At 39.7% G+C, this 25138-nt stretch overlaps 1 protein-coding gene across 12 annotated transcripts in view; it reads right to left on the bottom strand.

The window, feature by feature from the left end:
- IGF2BP2 (insulin like growth factor 2 mRNA binding protein 2) overlaps positions 1 to 25138 on the bottom strand; it is a 164708-nt gene that overhangs the window by 24712 nt on the left and 114858 nt on the right. For 7 of the 12 annotated variants that reach the window (XR_014077225.1, XR_014077224.1, XM_081571374.1 and 4 more), the window contains 8 exons: positions 19042 to 19090; positions 18032 to 18083; positions 15046 to 15109; positions 12026 to 12298; positions 10021 to 10155; positions 5508 to 5630; positions 5014 to 5149; positions 2528 to 2656 (listed from right to left, as the gene is read on the bottom strand). Coding sequence is in view for 10 of the 12 variants with exons in the window: in XM_081571374.1 (XP_081427500.1) it covers positions 2528 to 2656; positions 5014 to 5149; positions 5508 to 5630; positions 10021 to 10155; positions 12026 to 12298; positions 15046 to 15109; positions 18032 to 18083; positions 19042 to 19090 (961 nt within the window). In the remaining 2 variants the exon portion in view is untranslated. Of the gene's footprint in view, positions 1 to 2527; positions 2657 to 5013; positions 5150 to 5507; positions 5631 to 10020; positions 10156 to 12025; positions 12299 to 15045; positions 15128 to 18031; positions 18084 to 19041; positions 19091 to 25138 lie in introns of all 12 variants that reach the window. The other 5 variants (XM_081571376.1, XM_081571373.1, XM_081571377.1 and 2 more) reach the window with 4 other exon arrangements.

Raw genomic sequence — 25138 nt, forward strand, 5'->3', positions numbered from 1 at the left:
TACATTCTTTGGCTCAGCAATTCTATTTCTAGGAATTTATTCTGAGAAAATAACTGGATAAAAGAATCGTGATATATATACAAGAATTTCCATTGTAGAGTGAAAATTTGGAATATATATCCTCTATATACTTAATATATATGTATATATACATTGTATATATACCTACACACAAATAAATAGAAACACTAGTTATTTCTAGATTAAGAAAAAACTTACACTTGTACCATTTGCTTCTTAAATACTATGCATGTATTACTCTTATAACCAGAAAATGATAAAAATTGTAATTTTCATATACACACGCATACATCAAAAGCTTCCAGCATTGGTACCCCAATTCATGCATGTCTGAGCCTCCTATAAGGAGGTGCACATATCTCCTGATCTTTGGATGTTGAGAGCAAAAGCACTAGAGGTTTGTGATGTATAAAAGCAACCAAGAAATACCCTAATTCCTTGAAATTTGAATGTCTAAGTGACAGGAAAGCAGTAATATTTTATAAGTATTTGAAGGATCCCCACCGCTCCACCCTACCCTGTCCTTCTCAGGAGGCCTGGGTCCACCTGGGAAGCCCTCAAGCCTCCAGTTCAGGGTCTAGACCCTGCACAGATGGGTAGCGATGGCCACCTCTCTGCCCTCCCTGTCTTCTGTAGCTGTCAGAGAGAGAGGTCTACAGGAGCTGTACTATTGCAGAGTTGGGGCAACTGTGTGCTTAAGATTAGAATCTAATCTTGATCCAAGGGCTCAAGATCAGAACTACATGGCTTTTAACTTGGAAATATTTTATTTAAAATCTGTTTCATAGAGAACAGAAACTATTTTAGTAAAAATCATTATTCTACTGTTTTAGTAAAAAATCTCAGATGTAAAGGATGTAAAGGAAGCCTTCCAACTGGCAAAACCTATTTTCAAGTTTAGAAAATATTCTGCTATCATATGAAAAGTTCTCTTCTTGTTTTTCAGTGCAGGAATCTGCAAATTTTTCCATACAGAGCCAAATAAATATTTTAGGCTTTGCATATCTCAGGGTCTCTACTGCATCTACTCAACCCTGCCATCACAGCAGAAAAGCAGACAGACAATGCGTTTAATAAATATTCATAGTTGTATATATACACAAAAATAAGTGATGGGCTAGATCTGGCCTCAGACTGTCATTTGCTGAGTTCTCTTTTAGATGATCAATTTTAGAAGAATTTTCTACTGTATTACATCTTTTTTTCTCCCACCATTTATGTTACTTAGGTTGACAGAGTAGTGTGACTTTCGAAGTTATCGAGCAGTACCTATAATCTTTCTTTCAAGAAATGACATGTGTCTAAAGGCCAGTTCACTGTCCTGTGCTCAGCCATTCTCACATCTCAGCAAAGATGGGGACACACACTTCTCAAAGCTGTTCTCCCTCCTTAGAGTACCTATATGACTGTAACAGCTGCCAGTTCCCTCCTGCCATATTCCCAGCTCCCTCTAACACTAAGACAGACAGACAGACACACACACACACACAGCTCAATATTGGGCGTTATCCTTCAGTTTAAGGAAAAATGTATATAACTCTAAAGAAATGGTATGGAGAGATTTTAAAATGACTTAGAAAAGCTGTATATAAACACGATGACAGAATGTGCATGTTCTTGTGACTAAAGATGTGGGTGCCAGTTCATTTCCGTATTTTGTTGGCAAAACAGCTCACTGAGTTCACCCTGTCTCTCTACAGCTAACCCAAAGAGTTACTCAGAATTCTGACACTGTGAAGCCTACTATACCAGAGACCACCTCTCAAAAGAAAGAGGTGGTTAAGCTAATGTTCTCCAACCTGATTCTTCCCATTTAAACAGTATGAACACTGGGAGACAATTAGTTTTCTTAAAAAGTAAGTAGTATATGTGGAGAACTAGGAATGAATTAAAAAAAAAAAAAAAGCTGTCAAGTATCCTGAGCCCTAATTTGGTTGTTGATTTTGAATGATGCTTGTGGATGTGGACAAGTAGAAAACACATAAAGGTCATGTTTCTTCTTCTGCTATTAATTATGATTCAAACAATAAATACTTACTGAGAATCTACTAAATGCCAGGCATTGTGCTAAGTGTCTAGGAATAAACACTGTGTGTGCTATTTTCTTATAAAAAACTATTAATAAAATATAATGCACTTGAATCGTAGACCCAGGTTAGAATTTTATACGTGAGTCATCTAGGTACGAAAATATATTTTAGTAAGTGAACAACACTCATGAAGGTTCTTATTTGCGCTGACAATCCTTTTTTACATTGAACAGGCTTCTAGCTAATGAATTTGTTAGCAGTCTCCTTCTTTCCCAGATATGATATATACTATGTTTAAGAGCACATATTTAGAGGATAGTTTTAATCTGTCCATTAGGAAGAAGTCCTAAGAACTGTTGAATTCAGCCCTTATGAGTACAGCCTCCAAATGAAAGCTTTGGCTCTGATTCAACACAGCAGAGAAATGCCGCTGCCTGGAGGAGCATGAGCAAACCCCTGAAAGCTGAGCTACTTACAGCGAAAGGGTGGTAGGGGGGAGCGGGGGGAGCTCCTCGGGGCCCTGCTGGCGGAGGCAGCACGGAAAGTCCTGTTGAAAAGATGCCAAGTGCGCTGAGGTTCAACCCCGGGATCAGATTGGCTTGTTGCTGGGAATAAAAATGGAGAAAAAGTTGAGGGGAGGAGACCAGAGAGGCCCAGCTTGCCTGGGTCAACCTCCATCTCTTGTCTGGATGGCATCAGTGTCTCCTACTCAGCTCACCCAGGCCCCGTGGACCTCTTTCTCACCCTGCTGCTGGGAAGGGCTCTCCAAACCTCAGCCTGACCGTGGCGCTCCTTTTAAAGCTTCTCTGCTGCTTTGAGTGTCTACACATCTTAACACAGCAATGAGGCTCTTCCTGGGAACCAGGCTACCTTGCCAGCCTCTCCTGCTAACCTTCACTCCCACCCTGCCCAGTCCTGCTCCTCTCTCTCCTCTAGATTCCCTGCACACACTGTCTGCTTTGTGAGAACTGTTGCTTGTCTCCATCCTCGCCTGGCTACATCCTACTCATCATGTGGGTTTCACCTGAGCTTAGGTGTCCCCTCCTCAAGGAACCTTCTTTCATCCCAAAGGCCTCAGCTCAGGTGCCCTTTCTGTGCTCTCGTAACACACTCATGTTCCCCTTAAACAGCAGGCATCACGCCTGTATAGCTGCCTCTCTGCCTTTCAGACGACAATTTCCTCATGGACAGAAACTGTCTTGTTTAGTGCTGTGAGCTCAGTGCCTGGTACATAGTAAGTACTCAATAAATATTTGCTGAATGAATATGATTAAAACATGTTGGCTGAATAGTTCTCCCTAACTCTATCCAGGGAAAGATCAGACCCCTCATTAAGATACCACACGTGTAAACTCTTATCCATGTTTGGAATGGTCCACAACTTTGGCTTGTTTACCATTTAGCTGCCAGTTTCGTGATCATCTCACTTGCTTATTTCACATTTAAACACGGGGATGCTCACATAGGCTGCCCTTCAGAGGCAGAGGTATGGTGTATCTCCCACCCTGGCCTGTAACCAACGTGTCCTACCACTGCCTCCCCGACCACCGAGCAAATCTCTAACATTTTCTCTTTGCTCATCTGTGGCTCTAGGGTCACCCAGTAACTTGCCTTCTTTTAGAATGTCTGGAACAGGAGAGTTAGGATCTTAGCCTTTATCCCGCTCATGTGTGAGATCTAGTAATTTTGTTATTCACCTATCAGTGCATGACTTCAGCACAGACATGAATGAACCTAAGTGATGCACACGCTCAGGGGAAGATGTTTGGAACACCCAGAGCGTTTGCAGCATTTCCGGGTGTTCGCAGGAAGAGTTTATCATAAGGTATCAAGATCCCCGAAGAAGAAAATGAGATCCGTGAAATGATACTTTGACAGACAAGTACACACAGATGGGGTGGAGGGAAGGTCACACTGCAGTCTTCTCCTCACCATGTTCACCATGTCCCGTAATTATCATGTGGGCCGCTAAGGTGGGACTTGGGGTGAGGTGGGAAGGGAGTACTGACCTGAGTAAGAAGGTCCTATGGCAAGTGCTGCAGTGAGGGAACTGGGGCTGTGTTTCACCCGCCTAGTTCTTTCTCAACATTTAGTCCTCTGTGAAATGTTACAAAGTCTGAGATTTTCTTCCAAGTCATCCAAGTGGGAGTGGGGACGTGGATGAAGGTTCAAATGAAGCAAAACAGGCCATGAACGGATAACTGCTGAAGCTAGATTATGGACATACGAGAGCTTATCATAGTATCCTTTCCTGTTTTGTATATGTTAAAAAAATCATTATCATAAAAAAATGAAAACATTTACTCCTCTGAGCTGAGTTTGTGCTTTTGATTAAATGGACAAATATTTTTAAGATTTCTGAATGAATTTCAGGATGGTGTCTCCCCATTATAAAGTTGGAACCAGGTAGTAATAACAGGAAGGACAAACCCAAATCAGTCTGCTAGAATTATTAGAGTTGAGGTGGATGACAACATTTATTGGACAATCTGAAAGGACAGATCAGTGAGAGATGAAAATTAGAAGTTTTTTTAAAATTGGAAAGTAGGGGGAAAAAATCTCACTTTTCTAACATAACAGCTGTCTTGATTTTTATATGCAGCCTTCTAGTCATTTTGACTCGTATTTCTTTTACATAATTAAAACCCTAGTTATATATACTTTTATATTAATATATTCTTTTCTTAATTAACAATATAACATAAGCAATTTCTGATTTAAAAATCTTCCAAGCTGTTATTTTAATGACTTCACACTATCTTGTCAAGTGTACTTAGCATATTTTACTAGTTCATCTCCTGATTATTCTAATGCCCTTGCCCCCAAGAAGAAAGGCGTACCTCTGCACTCCTATTCTAAAGTGCTTCCTCACTTTCCAGATGACAGTTATTCTTAGAGAGGCTTGGGTCCTCCCTGACAACACAAGTGAAAACCAGTGGAGAAGAAAGCAGTCAGCACTTACATTAACAGCCAGCATATCATTCTCAAAGGCCTCACGTAGCTTCTTCATAATCTCTATTTCGGCATTGGCACAGGCCTCAACTGTGCCCTTCACAGTGATGGTTCTTTCAGGGTTGTATATGCTCAAATCCTGCAAGCTGGCCACCAGGAAAAAGAGAAAAATTTCCTTTTTTCAAAAGGAAAAATTAAATCCCAGAAGGGTCACACTCAAGTCTTGGTGGAAGAGGCGGGGAAAAGATGGATACCCTCACCGCACACTGTGGCACAGAACATCTGCCATCTTATCTCAAATCTTTGCAGCGACTTAGATGGTATCAGTAGAGAAGGTTTGACTGGGAACTACTTCTGCATTTGTTTTGACAGTGCTGAAGATAATTATATGATTATCTTATGATTACATTCCCATTATAAGGAAAAGTAGATGAACGAGCTGGACATATCAAAATGCTCACATTCTCCATTACAGGGCACAATTAATTGGAACAAATGGCTTACGATGAGATTGTTATCTTGGTCCCTGTCTCATGCTCAATTTTCTTCAAATTTCTGCCTTCTTTTCCAATCAGTCTTCCAACCAAGCCATTGTGGGCCAAGATCTTCAGAGGAATCTCTTCAGCTCTAAAACAGACAAGCAACAATTTGACATTTAAGGTGAACACAATGGTTGACTTAAGAGCTACTGTTGTTGTTTAGTAGCTAAGTCACGTCCAACTCTTTTGCAACCCCATAGACTGTAGCCCGCCAGGTTTTCTGTCCATGGGATTAAGAGCTAAAACCCTTCTTATTTCTTACAAATAGAAGCTGTTTTTGTTCAGCTACCAAGTGGCCACGGGCTTTAGGAGAAGCTGGGTTTCTCACTAACTCTAGTGCATGAATTCTGATTAACACAAGCCAAATCATGTTAATTTTACTCCCTTGTTGTGACTGGTTGGAAATGGGTCCATGAGAGAGACTGGCCAATGAGGTATCAGAAGAGGTCTGTAGGGTGGCTTTAGGAAGGTTTTCCTTGCTCTTATAAAAAGCGCAAGGGATAATGACATCAATCAGGTGGCAGACTAGGAACTACAGGCTCTCCTATCCCTACAGAGACACCAAGTTGACAACAAAAGATAGGCTAAAATCTTTCTCTGAGAACTCTAGAGATCAGGGGAGAAGCTATACCACCCAGGCTTTTATAAAACTGAAAAGGGATTCTAGCAAAAAGAGTAAGAAGTTTTGTGGCATTTGGCATGCCTTTCATGCTCCTCCCCCTATACAACACAGCAAGGGGAAACTGGGAGGAAATCCTCCATACCAAGGCCCCTCCCCTGGGACAGAAACAAAGGACTGGACAATGAGTCCAACATTCTGGCTTGCCCAGGGGCTGCCTGAGAGATAGGTTTCTGTCTCTCCTAACTTAGGGAGCTGCCAAGCCTGGTGCCCGAGTCTGGAAGCTGCTGAAAACAGAGGTGTATAGTGTGTTAGAGCTGCAGTTCCACAGTCAGAAGCCAGGAGGAGAAAGAAATCAGAAATGGTTTGAGGGGTCCTAAAACCTCCAGCCAGGCTGATTAGTGAAGGTCTTCCCCTGAACAAAGCCAGTGTGCCAAGATTCTGAGAGGTGATTGCTTTCTCTGATGCCAAAATTCCAGCAAAAAAATTATAAGCCATAGAAAGAAACAGAAACATGGCCTAATCAAAGGATCAAAATAAAACTCCAAAAACTGACCCTAAAGAAATGTAGATCTATGAGCTACTTGACAGACTTTAAAATCATGATCATACAGATGCTCAATGACCTAAATGAGAACACAAACAACTAAATGAAATCAGGAAGGTGATGTGTGAACAAAGTGAGAATATCAACAAAGAAAAAGAAACTATTAAAAAACAACCCAACAGAAATAATAGAGCTGAAAAATATAACTTAAATATTCATTAAAGGGATTCAAAAGCAGATATGATCAGGCAGAAGACAGACTCAGAAAACTTGAATATCAGTCATGTGAAATCATCAAGTAAAAGGAGAAAAAAGAACTTTAAAAAAAGTAGAGACAGGATAATGGACTTATGGAACACTATCAAATTGATCAAGAAACATGTCATTGGAATCACAGAAGGATAGAGAGAGAGACAAGAGAGCTTATTCAAAGAAAATAGGCAGAAAACTTTCCAAATCTGAAAAAAGAAATGGACATACAGATTTAAGAAGCTCCAAGAACATTCACCTGGGATAAACTAAAAGAGAATCACACTGAGACACATTATAACTCAGGTGTCTAAACTCAGAGAAAATCTTGAAAGCAGCAAGAGAAAAGTGATTAGTAACATACAAGAAAGTTTCCATAAGGTTATAGATGGATTTCTAAGCAGAAATCTGCAGGACAGAAGGGAATGGGATGACATACTCAAAGCACAGAAAGAAAAAATTATCAACCAAGAATACTGTATCTAGCAAAACTGTCTTTGAAAGTGATAGGAAAATTAAGACTTTTCCAGATAAACAAAAGTCGAAGGAGTTCATTACTCCTAGACCAGTTCTACCAGAAATGCTAAAGGGAATCTTTTAAGTTGAAATGAAAAGATGGTTCAACATACAAAAATTAATATAATATACTATATTAACAGAATGAAGGACAAAACCCACATGATCACCTCAACTGGTAAAAGAAAAGGCGTATCAGATACACTGAAGAAAGTAAAACAGAAAGAAAAGTCATCGGCCCGTGAGTCTATGATTCAACGGACCCTGTGGTCATTCTCACATAGTAAGGACTTCTAATTATGTGACATCAAAAGTGTTTCTTATTACTTAAGCCATTTGTTACATTTTCTGTTACTTGAGACCAAAAGCATCTAACAGATGCACTACAACAGCCTCAAAATAAAGGGATGCTTGAAGAAGCTCCATTAGAATGTGACTTACAGAGGGCAGGATTTTTTGTCAGCTTTGTTCACTGGCACACAAAATAGTACCTGGCACATAGTATGTGCTCAATAAATATCTGGTAAATGAATGACTAAGTGGTAAAGAATCTGGCTGCAATTCAGGAGATGTAGGTTCAATCTCTGGGTCAGGCAGATCCTCTGGAGGAAGAAATGGCCACCTACTCCAGTATGCCTGCTGGAAAAATTCCATGAACAGAGAGGAGGCTGGCAGGCTACAGTCCATGGGGTTGCAAAGAATCAGACAAGACCGAACATGCACATAAATGAATAAAGGGAAAGTTTAGGATCCTTCTTCGCCTCCACCCTCCACCTCCTACTCATCTTCCTCAGGGCTCAGCTGAAATGTCACTTACACAGGAAGGCCTTCTCTGAAATCCCTAAATCTCTTTCTATCTCTCTAAAGCCTTGATTAGGGCCTCCAGTTACCTGCAGTTGTTTTCCACTGTAGCACTTATCATAGCTATGCTTAATTACTTACTGGTGTAATTGTTTGTTTAGCAGATGTCTCACACTGGATAAAAAAAGGAACTGGATCTTGTCAGAATTGTAGCCTCAGCCCCTAGCACAGTGCTCAGCATGGTGCCTCATTAAAAAAAATCATATTTCAAAGATATTCAAACTCTATCTTGGCTCTACATAAATACTTTAAAAATCCAATTTATACAGCAGTCTTATTGATTCTTTAAAATATTGTAAGATGATGACACCTAATTCAAAGGACCAAGGAAGGTAACATTAATAAAGTTTTCAGTAACTTGGATAAGACAGGGGCTTCTTTAAATTAAGTCACAGCACTTGGGGGATTCCAAAAGTCCCAAATAGTAAGTAAATCATAAGTAAAGTGTTAGAGTTCCTCATGAAGCCTAAGAATTTGCAATGTTTTTCTTTTAAGAACTACTCTCATCTCCTTGGTTTTGGAACACTATTCTTTGACACTGTTTGAATATAAATTAGTTTTATATTCAATTCATCCCTCACTGCTTCTTTATAAAGCTGCCACAATACATGCCTATAAGTGGATTTTGCCAGACTTACATAGAGCCTTTTTTATTATATTATCTATTCTATTACCATTAATTTGTTTATAATACAAATTAATAAATTTGTATTACTAAATTATACAAGTTACAATGAATTGTATTTGTCATTCAGATTGGTACAACAGGAATCCTAAGCAATATTTTGTGAAAGAAATGGACAAGAGGAGATACAAGAAAAAAGAAGAATAAAATAGCCACTCAGATACCAGTTTCTCGGAGAAGGCAATGGCACCCCACTCCAGTAGTCTTGCCTGGAAAATCCCATGGATGGAGGAGCCTGATAGGCTATAGTCCATGGGGTCACTAAGAGTCGGACACGACTGAGCGACTTTACTTTCACTTTTCCCTTTCATGCACTGGAGAAGGAACTGGCAACCCATTCCAGTATTCTTGCCTGGAGAATCCCAGGGATGGTGGAGCCTGGTGGGCTGCCATCTATGGGGTCGCACAGAGTTGGACACGACTGAAGTGACTTAGCAGCAGATACCAGTTTCTACTATTTAAGGAAACATAATCCAAGCTTAAGAGTCCAAGAGGCTTAGGAGAAAAACCCTTTTGATGGTTTTGATGCAAATGTACTTTCTGAATCTGCCCCATCCAATATGATGGCCACCAGCCATACATGTGACTACTTAAATCTGAATGGATCAAGTTAAAATATTCAGTACCTCTACTGCACTTGTCACATTTCAAGCACTCAACAGCAACACTTGGCTAGTGGTTATTATAGTGAACAGTGTAAATACAGAACATTTCCATTAGCACACGCATTGGACAACATGGTTATGTTCCCATCAATAATTATTGCCAGTGAGTGATGGAAGCATTAGGATCACCAAGTAGAGAAACAGCCACATTGTAAACATAAAAGATCTACTTCCCATTGTAGTCCCTCTGGAACAAATACCTGAAAATTAATCCTTCCCCTGCTCCCTTTAACTAACAAATAGATTTACAGGTCTTTGAAAACTTTCCTGGGCTAAATGAATGAGAACCTAATCTTCTTTTCTGTTAAGTGGTCTGTGCATTGCATGCAAACTTACAGTTTGGTCTCATCAGCCTCTTTCTGCATGATTTCAAGAATCATGCGGCATGCTTCAGAGGTTCCCTCTGGGGTGGCATGGATGGTGACAGGCTTCTCTGCGGCCCCGGAGTTCTCCTTTCTATGGATGTCTACCCTGCAGGAAAAGAATCAGGAGCCATAGCACAACGTCATCTGGCACTGGATCCTAGTCCAAGAAAGTGTTGCACTGGCCAATGTACAGCAAGGACACAGACAGACAATAAGTGTCATTAGCACGTTTGCAACCAATGCCATTCTCCAAGAAGGCAGCAAGCAGTGCAGAAGGTCTTGGGCCAAACCTGAATTCTTCACAGCTCCGCTTAGAAAGAAATAGTTCTTACAGGAGTGCTATTGGACAAAGGCACCAAGCCAATGTGGTAATGAAGCCAGTTTGGTAAATGAAGTATTTTGTGTAGTCTTTCAAATGATCTTAAAAGTGAGCAGGATAATACTGCACATTGGCACAGTGCCAGTCTCTGAACTGATTGCAGCTTTTAAAAGCCATATGTTAATCCAACTCTAAACACCAAATGCAAGCAAGCTTTATATATCTGAGTGTGGATAGAAAACAGAGGCATGCCCTTTCTCTGCCTAAGTTTTTGGTTTCCTTGCCACTGGCAGCCTGCCTTCTTCCAGACTCTTAAAACTAATGGTTCCAAAGCTTGATGACTTTATCAGACTTCTTTGGGTAGTTGTGGCTCTACTTGTTTTTGTTAACTTTCAAAATCACATAATTGATTGTATCCCTTTGTACTTTGGTTGTTAGAAAGCCCAAATCCAAGTTTGGGGCCTATTTCTAAAAAAGTAGGCACACACTTTGAGAATTAACTTCACTTCTATTTAAACTTGCCACATGTATAAAGCCACTTCAAATAATATTTGGAACAAAAAGACATACGAATTAAAATCACTTTCTCAGGGAAGTAGACTTACAGGGATAAAAGAGGACTGATTTTAAAACAAAAGAAACATCACATAGCACTTCCTCTGACTACTATCTTATCACTTCACTCCTATGATTATAAACCCTGGGATTCATGTAATTGTACATTTTCTGGAAATAACTCAGATACTTTGAAGAAAACAGTTTTTTCTCTTTCAGGTTATAAAATCCTCAATGACCTGAGAAAAATGCATTAGGAACGTAAATAACTAATACTTGTAATTTGGTGCTTTGTAATTTAAGTGCTTTCACAATAATTATTTCATTCAATCTGACTGTCCAAATTCTCACACTACTCCTAGATTTTAGAAGAAGCTGTTGATGCTCAGAAAGCTTAAATTTTTTTCTAAGCTTATATAGCTGTTTAGTGGGAAAACTTGAACAAGGGTCTTTGTTTTCAAGTCCTGTGCTTTGTTCATTTTATCATGCTGTGGTCTTAGGAACATACAAAAATCAACAACCTCACGAGTTACTTTATCCACTACAACTCCTACTATAGAGTCAGTCTCCTTAAGCAGACAGAAAACTAAACATAAGGCTAATAATGTACTTTATTTCTTGCTCAATGTAACAGTGACTCACCCGTTGCCTTTATGAAGCTGTTTGTGAGACTCCCTAGGTGGTCTCAAAGAATGACTATCACCCTGGGCTCTGACTCAGGAGAGGAGGCAAGAGCTAAGGTAAGTGGGTTCTAGGATCCCATAAAGTTCAGCCCCATACCTCTGTTGTTTTAAAAATATGTAGATGTATTCACAGGCATCAGAGAGCTTAGGAGAATAATTCGTGACTGTGAGGTCATTAGTACCTTTTTTATGAATTATTAGTATTTCAGGTATGACCTTTAGGACATTGGCATGAAAGCTCACGAAGGCCCCTGGGTTCTGTGTTAGTCTGTTAGTAGTTCTGTTTAAAGACGCCACTGTCCCATCCAGCACAGCCCCCCACTGCTGATGCAAGCAATAGCAACCTGGGAATGGCCGGGACCCGCCAGCACTCAGGGGACCCCTCAGAAGGAAGCAAAGGAAGCCCCGGAGGCACGTACCGGGACTGAGTCTGCTTAGTGATGTTCTTTATGGTCAAGCCCTCCTTTCCGATGATGGCACCAACAAACTGGGTGGGGACCAGGATCCGCAGCGGGAATTCAATCTGTCTGGCCTGAGAAGAGCCCCCAGGGGCATGGCCTTGCTCCCGGGAAGAGTGGTCCCCACGCTGGGCTCGCTGAGGGGGCGAAGGGGAGCTCACCTCTTCATCCGGGATGTAGGAAATCTTGAAGGAGTAGTTCTCAAACTGATGCCCGCTTAGCTTCTCGATGGCTCTGAAATGCAGCAGGGGAAGTGGGCTTTGTTAGAGACCCACAATGCCAGGGTCAGTGGACCGGTTCGTTCACTCTCCTTTACTAATAGCCTACGAGAGTGCAGTCCTCAGCACTGAGGATGCAGCTGTGAGCAAAACACATGCCATCTCTGCTCTTTCACAGAGGGTGGTTAACAAGTAATCACCATGTATAGGTCTGGTCTGATATACAATGTGTTGTTCTGCTTTCTTTTTTAACTACTTAAGGCTGTATCAAAAACTCTGTAAATACTGGCATAAAATTGACTCCAAAATTTTAATTGTAATCTAGTTATTACTGAAAATTCAGCAGTAGATAAGTACAAATGAGAAAAACATCCTAGTCCATCCTATGTCTTTCTTAAATATATTACTCTTTATACAAATGGGTGAATACCAAATATACTACTTTATAACCCTTAAAAATAGTTAATACTCTAGTTTTTTAAGTGATTAAATATCCTGCAATTTAATTTTTACTGGTTAACATTCTATTTATTTGCCATCACTTTTGCAACATATTCTCTATTGTTTTATACACACACACACTCCTAATCTTTTACTATTGCAATAGTGTTGTCGTGGGTATCTCTGCAACTACAACTTTACACACAGGACAAATTCCTAATGGAATTTCCTAATGGAGAGCAGGCAGAATTCTAACATCTTAAGTATTGCTCAGAGTCCTTCTGGAAAGGTTTCAACATTTACTATCCCATAACAGTTCAGAGAGCATTTGTTTCCTTGACGCCTCAGAAACACAATTTATTATTTTAAAAGATTTATCAATTTGATAAATTGTATCTTAAAAACTATACATGAAGTGGAACAATTCTTTCCACATGTTTTTGGCAGTATGTGAAAAAAATTAACCCTATTCTATAAGGTTAATATTTAGGGTTTGCAAATTCTTTAATATTTATTTGTTTATTTATTTGACTGCACCAGGTCCTAGTTGAGGCATGCAGGATCTTCAGTCTTTAGTTGCTGCATGTGAACTCTAAGTTGTGGTGTGCAAACCCTCAGTTGTGACATGTGAGATCTAGTTCCCTGACCAGGGACAGAACCTGGGCCCCCCTGCATTAGAAGTGTGGAGTCCTAGCCACTGGACCACCAGAGAATCCATAAGGTTTGCAAATTTATTACAAGGCAGCACTTTGTGAATTCAATAAAAGCAGCAAAGTAATATCATGTACACAAGTCCTATCTAAGTAGTAGCTGGACAAAAACTGTAAAGGTGAGTTGTTGGTAAATGTGTCCTGCTTATATCCATGTGCAAAAGTCAATAGCAGGGCTTCCCTGGTGGCTCAGAGGTAAAAAATCTGCCTGCCAATGCAGGAGACATGGGTTTGAGCCCTGATCGGGGAAGATCCACATGCTGCAGAGCAACTAAGCCCATGCACCACAACTACTGAACCTGTGATTTAGAGCCTGGGAGCCGCAACTACTGAAGCTTGAGTGCCCTAGAGTCTGTGCTCTGCAACAAGAGAAGCCACTGCAAAAAGCCGGCATACCACAACTATAGAGCAGCCCCCACTTGCCACAACTAGAGAAAAAAAAAAAATTGTGCAGCAATGAAGACCTAGCACAGCCAAAACAATATGTAAAATAAATTTTAAAAATGTTTAAAAAGTCAACAGCAAATGACTATTGACTTTTTCAATGCAAAATTAACATTTTGAAAACTAGCGGTATGAGAAAGGGTTAAATACGCATTCATGGATGTGGAAACCTTGGAAAAAAACACTAATTCTGGGATGTATAACCAATATGAATATTATGCCACCTCCATAAAGCATGATGACATGTGACCATAATTCCAGTTATGATGACCTGACAAGCACTTCATGGGCCTTCTACAAAAAGGAACTTGTTTCTGTTGTTGTTTTTAAAGTATTCAATCCCATGTGTGTTAATAGCCAAGCTTACAATTAACTATCACTGAAGCAATGTCGCCATGAGTGGGGTCAGGAGGTGAATGTGAGTAAGAAGAAGGGCCTGAGCCAGGTACTCTTTGATGAACCACTCCAAGATGACAATGCTCCCTTGGGCTGATGTCACAGGGGTGAACCCTCCCTTCTAACATTCATAGAGGGAAAAGGAAGTTTCAGCATTCATCCAATGAGTGTGGACAGAAACAGGCTCCGGCTTCGTCCTCATGGTGCATGGAGAAAGCTGCAGGTGAAAGTGGCTGCCAGTGGCTGTCAAAGCAGACTCTAGGGGACAGTGTCAGAGACATGGTGTCCTCTACTCCCGACTGTCTCAAGATACAGCTCGCACCTTGGTTTTGATGCCAAGGCTCAACACTTTTCAAGATAAAAATCTCTGTAGAGTCAACAAACAGATACTCTGGTATAAATTCCCTGGGGCTCTATGGATGTGTCAAAGATCTGCATTCCCTGGTGGCTCAGATGGTAAAGAATCCACCTGCAATGTGAGAGACCTGGGTTCAATCCCTGGGTTGGGAAGATCCCCTGGAGAAGGAAATGGCAATCCACTCCAGTATTCTTGCCTGGAGAATCCCATGGACAGAGGAGCCTGGCGGGGCTACAGTCCATAGGGTCGCACGGAGTTGGACATACTCAGAGACTACACTTCTACTACTGATGTGTGAAAGATCTGTATGTTTTGAGAAAAGGTTTATAAACACAGGATTCAGTGGAATCCAAAGACAAGCTCCCCCGGCATTCCCCAGCCTAGATTTAAAGGGAAATAAGCAAATCCACTTACGTTTTAGCTTCTTCTCTTGTGGCATATGTGACGTTGACAACGGCAGTTTCTGTGTCTGTGTTGACTAGGAAAGAAGCAAAAACTACATTGTCATAGAAAAAAAAAAAGCTGTAGCCCTCTGGCTCAATGTAAATAGACTTAGAGAAAAATGCACAAAAATCTCATTGTTCAAACTCTTAAGAGTTATTTGAATCTCTATTCATGTGCACTCATAGTAATCTACAATCAACTGTATATACACATTTGTAATCAATTGTATATATAACTCAAAGCTATATTTTTCACTTATTTTATCAACACTTCTACATGTGTATATGTATATGCAGTTTCTTTGGACTTTTCACTTTTAATGTCTACATGAAATTGCAGCAAGCAAATGGGCCATGATTTTTGCCTAACTGTTCCTTAATTGTTGACAAATGGTTGTTCTCAGTATTTGCTACTCTGAAGACTGCTGATAAAAATCACCACTGTTGTAACTACCACTTGATTTGTGTTCTTCTGAATTACTTTTTTTTAGAGTCATTTAGAAGAAAAATAATTGGGTAAAAAGAACATAATGCTTTTTAATGATTATTTTCAAATTACTCTCCTAGAAGTTTGTATTAATTTACTGTACCACTATCAGTTTTATCTGGTATAATTTTTAAATAATTGGATATATGTATAAAATAATAAGAAAGTATTTTAATTTTAATTGTTTGTTCATGGATAAGGTTGAACTATTACAATATTTGTTCCACTTTGACTGAACTCGACTGTGTGAGTTAAATCTAGTAACCATGTACAATGAATCAAGAAAACTGGCAATTCCAACCCACTTGGCTGAAGAGGAGAACATATAAACTCTAAGAGTGGCTAACAAAGTATCACTCTTGTGAGTTGGCTTATCTTGATTAATAATTGATACATCTTCTTCCAAAGTCAGGTGTTAAAAATGAATCCAAAAGGCAAGACAAAACTTTCTCCATCCAAGTCAGTAAACTTACACCAAAAATATATTGGTTTCCCCAAAACCAACAGACATGACTAAATCAAAATCTTCTCCATTAAAACATTTAAGCTATTAGGAGACTTGAATTAACAGCATTAAGCAGAGCATACTTCAAGAAAACCACACTAGAGCTGCTTTTCAAAGTAATAATAAAACCCTCTAGTGCAAGGATTCTTAATCTTGAACACATGTTAGAGCTTCAGGAATTCTATACTCACCCTCCCTGCTTTCCTGCAAATATTCAAATCTGTGGGGACGTGGATTTTTTGGTCTTATAATTTCCATATGATTTCCAAAAAGGTTAAAGGTCCCTGTTATCCAATAACTTCAAAGTAGCTGCAGCCCTTATGGGGAGAGGTGCATACTCCTCAGGAAGGAACTGCCATTGAGACATATTGGTCACCAGCACTGAACCCAGTCCTGACCTCGGCCTCGGAGTGTTCGTGTTGCTCTCTAACACAGAGAGGTCCTCACAGGACTGCACCTCAGTGCAAAATAGGGCATGTGCACCCACAACCACCCTCTCTCAGTGCTGACACACTGAATGCTACTAGGTCTCACAGTTACACTTTGGAGTGCAACAGATGAGGCTGTAGACCCAAAAAGGAAGAAGGGGCTGGGTTTGAACCTCCTGAATAAAGCTACCCACTAAAAGTCTCAGATTCGTTCTTATTTATATTCTCTGTTCTTCAAAGACATCTGTCTTCAGGAAATCAGACCTGTGATTCTGGGAGGAACTGAACTCCATTCAAATACTTTATTTCATTGGACATGAAAGCTCCATAAAGATTCTTAAAATTCTCCTGCAGAATGTTTTCCTGCTGAATCAGGAATTACCTATGAAACAGAACAAAACAACAGCCCAACACTTCTACCCTACAGTCACGAGGCAGCTAGAAACTGGGTGCTCTCAAGGGCACAGGTGCTCCTGGAGCTGTGGACTGCCCCAGGGACCTGGAGTATTTCTTCCTTGCATGGCACTGTCCTGAGTTTATAACATGGTCTTAGCTAGTAACTTGTACAGGTTCTTGTCTGGAAAGCCATCTTGCCTACGACATCCAGTTCTTACTAGAATGTCTTCCATTTGAGGGAAATAACAAGAACTGAGAAAATGGGATCCTTATAAATCATGTCTTCTTTCCAGGCTCTTTCCCTTTACCTTGGTGGGCCTACCTCCCACCTTCGGGATGGGCAGTCAGCAGCATGAAACTGAATAATAATATTTTTAATATTCATGGAGTATAGAGCATCTGAATAATTACTGCTTTAAAAACTATTATATTAACTATACTAGCAGACAGACTGCATATGAGAAAATGTATTCTGTGATTTTTTCCTAAGTGAATATTAACCGTTATGTATGACTTCACTGTCTGTAAAGGTAAATGTTTTAGAAGGTAAAAATAAAGTGGCAGGAAAAAGAATATACATTTTCTGGGGATTTACAACACTGTTCCCAAGACAGAGGCTCTCAAATGAATACACACAAAAATCACTTGTAAGTGACTGTTTAAAATACAGTTTCATGACTTCTTCCCCCAGAGTCTTACTTTGTAAATCTGTCTATGGTGAGCCCCAGGAAACTGCATTTTCCCAAGCGCTCCAGGCAATAATGGTATAGGAATCCTATACCTTGAGAAACAGTCCAAGGCATCAGGGATATGTTGTTCTCAACCAGGAAGAGGAAAGTTGTCATAGTATAAATACAGTTACTTCCAAATGAATTAAGCTTCCCCCAACCTGACAGCAATTTGTCCAGTGCTTGAGTACATTACAGAGTATAAGATCTGAAAACATTCTTTGAAAAAATAGATATGGATAGACAGATACAGACATTTCTTACATACATACAGATATACAAACATACACTCTAGGAAGCTTGCTTCAATGGAATTTACACTTGTTACTTGTCCTTGGATTTGACCCAACCTATAAGAAATAACAGGCAATATTCCTCTCAAAATTCAACAGGCTAATTTCAGCACTTATTACCTTGCTCCACGTTCTCCACTGTCCCACACTGAGCCAAAAGTCCATCCAACACCTGAAAAAGAAGCTTCACTGTCAGAATTTCAGGTCTTCATAAAAACAGCTAGAAGAATAGATATACAGGGCTTTCATTTGCTTATTGGCTCCCGAGTAGTCTGTTCACTGAGGAAACAGCAGAGTTTTCTTAGTAATTGTTAACAATCACATTCATGCTGGTTGGAGCCCATTTGCTTTTGAAATGAGAAGCAGACTAATGTACAAAAAGCACTTCTCCTTTCTGAAAGATTTAACCATTCTTCCATCAGTTTTCCTTTAGGGATCTCCTTATTTTATGAAGCAATGAGATATGTATATGCTCAAAATTTTCCGCAATAAAAAGTGGTTTTTTCCCCTTAAAATAACAAAAATGTTAGCCAAAACATTCTATTTCCTTTAAGTCTGTTTTGATTCTGTTTGAGTTGAGGAACATGGGGCAGTGTGCCTTCAAATGAGGCAATGTGGCTACTCCTCATATTCTATCTTATTTCAAGGTAACAATCTTGTAAGAAGTTTTGCAACTCTGAAAACGTCTTAACTGTTATTCACAACTAATTCAAAATAAACAAAACACTTGCCCAAACTAACAGAGAACCTTCTATTCTTATTGATTTTCCATTTATTTTATTTCCTCCCAAATCATAATTTAGAAAGGTAAAAATCTTTTATAAAATCATGGGATAAAAATCACAAGCAAGGCATTTATTTTGTTTAGTTTGTCTGTTGGTGCTTGGGTCCCGAGAAGACAGAACATAAGGGATCAAAGTGTATATCCAGCACAATAAAAGGGACGACTCTGACCCCAAACTCAGGGCAGATCATTCCCATTAGGGTGCTGAATAAGGCAAAGCTTGAGGACCTCTAATTCCTAAATGTGAAAGGGAACTATAAAAAAGGGACAAAATGCCCTGTTACTCCATTAGAAAATGAAGACAGGGAGCAGGAAGATAATAAATACAGAAATGACATTGGCCTACCTCCCACTGCAGGTGAGGAGGGATGTTTCGAATCTGAATTTTCCTGCTCCTGTAAAAAATAAAAGCACAGATATAACAAACAGGCTTAATACCACACTTTCTCACTGTGCTCACCAAGGCCTCAGCAAGGGATTTTGATTGTGAATCAAGAACATCTTGTTTTAAGCTAATCATCAATTTTGCCCTTTACGTCTGTTAGTATTTGCTTTATATATTTAGATGATCCTATGTTGCTGAGCATATATGTTAATAAACATGATAGCCTTTCCTTGTTTTAATCCCTTTATTATTATTTTTTAATCCCTTTATCATTATATAATGTTCTACTGTATAGCATAGGGAATCATACCTGACATCTTGTAATAAGCTACAATGGAATATAATCTGAAAAAAACTCACACAAAAAAAACTGAATCACTATGCTGTACACCTGAAACTAATGTAATATTGTAAATCAGCTACAGTTCAATAAAAATTAAAAAATGAAAAAAAGAGCATCTTATTTTAAAGTTTTCAATTACTTTGAAGAAAAAAATTAAGAACAAATCTAAGAAGTCTGAATAAGCTAAAGAAACAGTTTAGATGCAAATCTACCATTTCAATTTCCTACCAAAACAGTTAGAATTTAAACTGCCATATATGTTATAATTATAGATTATTCCCTTTCTCTTCAAAATACATGGTCCTGCAACTGACCCTACCCTAAAAGGTACCTATGAGAAGTAAAATCACATATACAGTGGGTTTAAACAAGATCTTTGCTAACAATGCAGAATTTCCTTTTAAAAAATTATTTTTATTTCTGAATAGGTAATACAGTCCTAATTCAAAAATTAGAACACTTTAAAGAGGCATTCCATGAACAGTCTCACTCATTGCTTGTGTAACCTTCAGTTTCCTTATGCAAATACTAGTAAATACAAATATACATTCCTGTTTTCCCCTTTTCTTAGAGAAATATTTGCATATTCTACACACTCACTGCATCTTGCTTTATTCACCTAACAGTAATATCCTGGAGATCTTTCTATTGATACACTGGCAGAGAGAGAGCATTCTATTTTACACAAGCTGGATGTACCAAAGTACACTTGTGTGTGTGATAAGTTGCTTTAGTCATGTCTGACTCTTTGCAACCCTATGGACTGTAGCCTTCCAGGCTCCGTCCATGGGATTCTCCAGGCAAGAATAGTTAAGTGGGCTGCCATGCCCTCCTCTAAGGGATCTTCCCAAACCAGGGATCAAACCCTCGTCTCTTATGTCTCCTGTACTGGCAGGTGGGTTCTTTACCACTAGTGCCACCTAGGCCAACCCTATTGATGGATATTTGGACCTTCTGCCCTTTTTTTTTTTTCTTAGGCCTTGATGCATGTGGGATCTTAGTTCCCTGACTAGAGACTGAACCCACACCCCCTACATTGGAAGCACTGGACCACCAGGGAAATCCTTCTCCTGCCTTTTCAGAAGATCTTTCTCTTTTTCCAAGACATCTTACTGGTCTGATAACTCTGATTTAGATCATTTCTTGTTTTTACCTAAGCTTTAAAATTAGATAGAAAAAAGAACAGAAATAAGAAGATAAGAATTTTTCTGTCTTTGAACTACATGTTAGATCTTGGAAGGAAAACACAAATCACTTTTCAATATTGGTGAGGTCATTTCACTGGAAGGGTTTGGCACTGAGATCCCATAAAAATCCCCTTCGGGGGGTGCAAGAGTAGAGATGTGGCAGCCAAAGTGTGCCCCCATTATTTTTCCTCTCCTTTGTGTCAGAGGTAGCAAATAGTTGCTATATGCAGTAACAAATTTCTCCACTGCTTTAATCTGGGCAACAGCCACAGAGAGCAATGTTACAATTCACACAGAGAGAGAAAGGAGAGAGACAGAGAAGTACATAGGCAGAGGAAACAAGAAACAAACAATAAAAGATCTGAGGGGCTCCTGTTTTCTCAGATTGTTTTTATTAAAGTAAGGGAGGGCCATCCCTCTCTTCCAGATCCCAGATCCTAATTCCATCTTATTTTTAAACAATAAGAATGCATTCATGCTTTACCAGAGCTGCTTAAATGACTATACTATATAAGCCATTCTGTAGAATCTCTATAATCTTGTGTCAGGACAGGAAGGAGAAAAAAGAATCAAGAACTAATTTCCACTTGTGTGCTATGAAGGCTCATTTCTGACACTGCCTTTGGCAAGAGTTTATAATAAAATTGCTGACACCATCCCATACAGTGGCTCCATGGAATGCTCCACAAAGGATGTCACAAGCCGAACTATTTATAGAAAAGGCGGCATAATTTGCAGGAAAATTTGAGTATTTCTAAGAAAAATACTTTTGTTATCTCCAAGTATAAATAAACATTGACTCCAACTGCTAACCAAGAATTCAATAGAAATCCTATTGGAAGAAACTCGTGCACAGACACAAAGATTTGAATAAAGACAGAAACTAATGCTTTGTTCTGACAAAGAATGCAAATCATCTAAATATCCACCATCAGGGAGATGAATAAGTAAATCATAGCACAGCTACAATATGGAACATTATACAGCTGCCCAAAAGAATGAAGCAGACATATGTCCGTGGTCATAGGACACTCATCTTAGAATACTGTAAGATGAGAGCTAGTTACAGATTAGGCTGATCCTATTTTACAAGAGTGCAAAACAAAACTATATGTCATTAAATGTGTGTATATGTAAAGAAAAAGGTAGCTACAAACATTTAGTTGGCAAAATGAAACATGTACTTTCTATTTTAGTTCTGGTTTGTTCGCTTTTTATAAAAATGAGAATGTGTTCATGTCTTATTTGCTTTAAAAAATTAACAACTAAAACTCCCACTAGGGCTGCTTTCATGAATTGACAAGATTCATTTTTCAAAGTATCCTGGAACCTGATTAAAAAATAAAGAAAACCCAAACACCTTACTTTCTACATAATTACATTAGGTATCCTTCTTGGAATCTTATTTAACAGAGCATGAATTTATTTGGCAAACTCCTTTGTTCATAGTGTATAAATAATCAAATTTCACCCAGTCCAGATGATCCCAAATCCTAACTGAATGGTTCTAAAACAATGAGACTTCGTAATATCTCATGTTAGGACTGCACATCCAGGCAATCAGCTGAGTAACTGGAATGTTCATTAAGCAGGGTTCTGAGAGAAAGCATCTCTAAAAAGTTAGTGTGTCTCATCTCTAACCTTAGACCAGGATGGAAAGGAAAAGAACTGAAAAAGGGGCAATGGAGCTCACTGCAGTAGAACCTGTTCACCTGGAGCTCAGTCAGGCCACCTGGGAAAACACCCTGAGAGACTGTCTCTGCAGATCAGGAGTGACCAGGATCTTTGGGATCTGCTACCTCCCATGGCATCATCTAGACACTGTGTCACCTCGTCAGGGTACCTGGGATGCCCGACTCCTTTTCCCTTGGGAGGGATATTTGTGTGCCCTTCAAAACCCAGCTCACATCTGCAGACAATTCCGGGGCATCTCCAGAAAAGAGTGGTTTCTACACACTCTTAAGTTTTTATAACAGTTCCCTCTATGCTGTAATTACTTATCTGCTGGCACTGTCCCCTCTCTGGATTGGAAATTTCCTCAAGGACAGGCTTCTTGTTTACTGGTCTCCTGTCCAGCAAGGGGCCAAGCACACAGCAGAGAAGGAGAACATGGAACTCTGGGGGCTGTAGAAGCACTGCTGTTGCTGGTTGCAGTCTACTTACGATGCTGTGGGCCTTCGGCCCCACCTGGGGGAGCACAGGCTGTCCTTTCCTTCTTTGTCAGGGAGTACAGAGGGGAGGGAAGACTTCTTTCCCCTCTTTCCTTTAGAGAAGAAACCCAGCATTTGGCTCAATCTTGAACAACATATGTGGATCTTTCTCCCTTGAAATCCATAAAAATGTGCCCTGCTCGCAAACAAGCCAAATTTACACAATAACTTAGGAAAGTGATTGGTTTTAAGAACAAAGTTTTTTAATTCCTTTTTTTTAAAAAAGGAATAATGTCATAGTTCTGTTATATTATAAATCAAGCTTCTCTACATATATGTAATTGACATATCTTCTCATCCTTCCCGCCCCCCAGAACAATTACAGTCAGCTACTAGCTGGCCTCCTGGCCATCTCACATTTCTCTCCTCTCCTGTCCACCCCACACTCGGCCACCAGTGACTTTCTGAAACTCAAACAGGACTGGTTGCTTCTATCTTCTTTGAATGACTGTCACCACGTCCAAATTCCCACTCATGACCCTGTTCCTGCCTTGTTCTCCATCTCCTTATCTTTAAATTCTCTTGCCCCAGGAAATGCTCCAACTTTGGGCTCTTACCCTTCCACCCAAAATAATCTGTCACACCTGTAGTTTATATGTGTGCCAGGTCTGAGTCTTCAACACGCCAAGTCTCCCTTAAAAACAAGAGTAAACAAATGCGGTAAGGAACATGAGCTTGATTTTTAAAAAACTTTAACTGAAAGCAGAATAAGACCTGCAGTTAAGCCATTAATACAGACAAACAATCTCTTTCCCCAAGGCTTTAGGATTCAGGAACTCAGAATTTCCCACTTTTATATTCAAATAAGTCAAGTGTGTTACGTGCTTCTATTTTTTCTTCTCTACTCAAGCAAGAAGCTCAGCCTCTACAACATTCAGGAAAATAATAATATAGCTCTACAACTCTCCTGTCTGCCTGGGGAACTGTCCACTTTGATGGATTCTATATTCTAGGTGATTGGTGACAACAGTATACACAAGTAGACAATCAAATCTTAACTAAACAAAGAAACCTAACTGCAGCTCTTCTAAGGCTCTTCAACATTTAAGTGAAGCAGGATACTTTTCATGAATATGTTATTATCTTTGTGCTGTAGGTGCCTAGAGGAAATAGAAAGCTCTGAGTGAATTTCAGATAAAACTAGATGTCCATTATTACAAATTTCAAGGACCTGGCAGGAATTATTTTGTGTGGTAGAATCTATTGCTTAAAAGAGCTGGGAAATCAGCTGGGGAAGTAAAATCATATTTAATTGTCAAGGCATCTCTGTGATTTTGAAGAACCACCCCACACCTGTGTGTGTGTGTGTATACTGCCTGCTTGCAAGTGAGGTGGATAATGCTATAGTTTTTAGGCATTTGGTCAGTTAACCACAAGTCTGATCAACCACGCTGGCAACTCTAGCCTATGCCTTAACCACGCAGGGGGGCCTAAGTAGAGAAGAAAGTTAACATATATTGTGGAAACTCAGCTCATAGAATCTCAGATTCCATTTGAAAATTAGGTGAGCTAAGGATCAGAAGATCTCAGGAAAACTGCAGGCAAGAGAAGCAACAGAGGAAGCAAGAAGGATCCGAGTGCTTAGGGGGTTCAATGACAGATACTACCCAATGAGGTCCCATCTGTTTCCTAGCAATTCTGAGCTCCATCAGATGACACATGGTCCTCATTTCGGAAGGGAACCAAAGCACCACGGAATGTGCATTATCTAGAGGCAGGTGTGCTAACCGACTCCAAGGACAGTGGTGGAGCCAAGACTGAAACCACCAGCGCTCTCAGCCACGCCTTCTTCTCTAGTGCTATGGTCAGATTCCTCTGCATCCCCTGCCCTCATTAGTGTCTGAGGCACTTTATCTCCTTCCCATTCCTCATTAGTTCTGAAAGTTTCCCTTAAAACCTCTGGACATTCTGTACAAGGTACATCCTGTGCTAACTTGAACTAGGACCTAGGCTAGCAATGAATTAGGGAAGCAAATGAATCACTGGTGATAGCCATGTCCAATCGCCTACACAGCACTCAGCTGTCTTTTCAAGTAACCCCCACCCCAAACACAGACACACAACACACACACACACAGGGCACAGGGCATGATTTTAAAAAGTCAGTAAAACTGTGAAAGTCACTTTGTTACTAAATTATTAAGAATAATTGCCTCTGCCTCTATGGAATCTTAAAATAAACATACGTTATTAGAAAACCAAATGCTTTCAAAATAAAAACTGTTAAAAAGTGAAAAAGGCTTTTGGTTTGTTTTTTTTTAATGGGGAAAAAACATGTGATCAGAGTAAAGTTCCTGTGAATATTAGCAGTATTATGG

Source organism: Giraffa tippelskirchi, chromosome 2 (genome assembly GCF_054371585.1).
Source record: "Giraffa tippelskirchi isolate mGirTip1 chromosome 2, T2T-mGirTip1v1.2.pri, whole genome shotgun sequence".
NCBI classification, from domain to species: domain Eukaryota; kingdom Metazoa; phylum Chordata; class Mammalia; order Artiodactyla; family Giraffidae; genus Giraffa; species Giraffa tippelskirchi.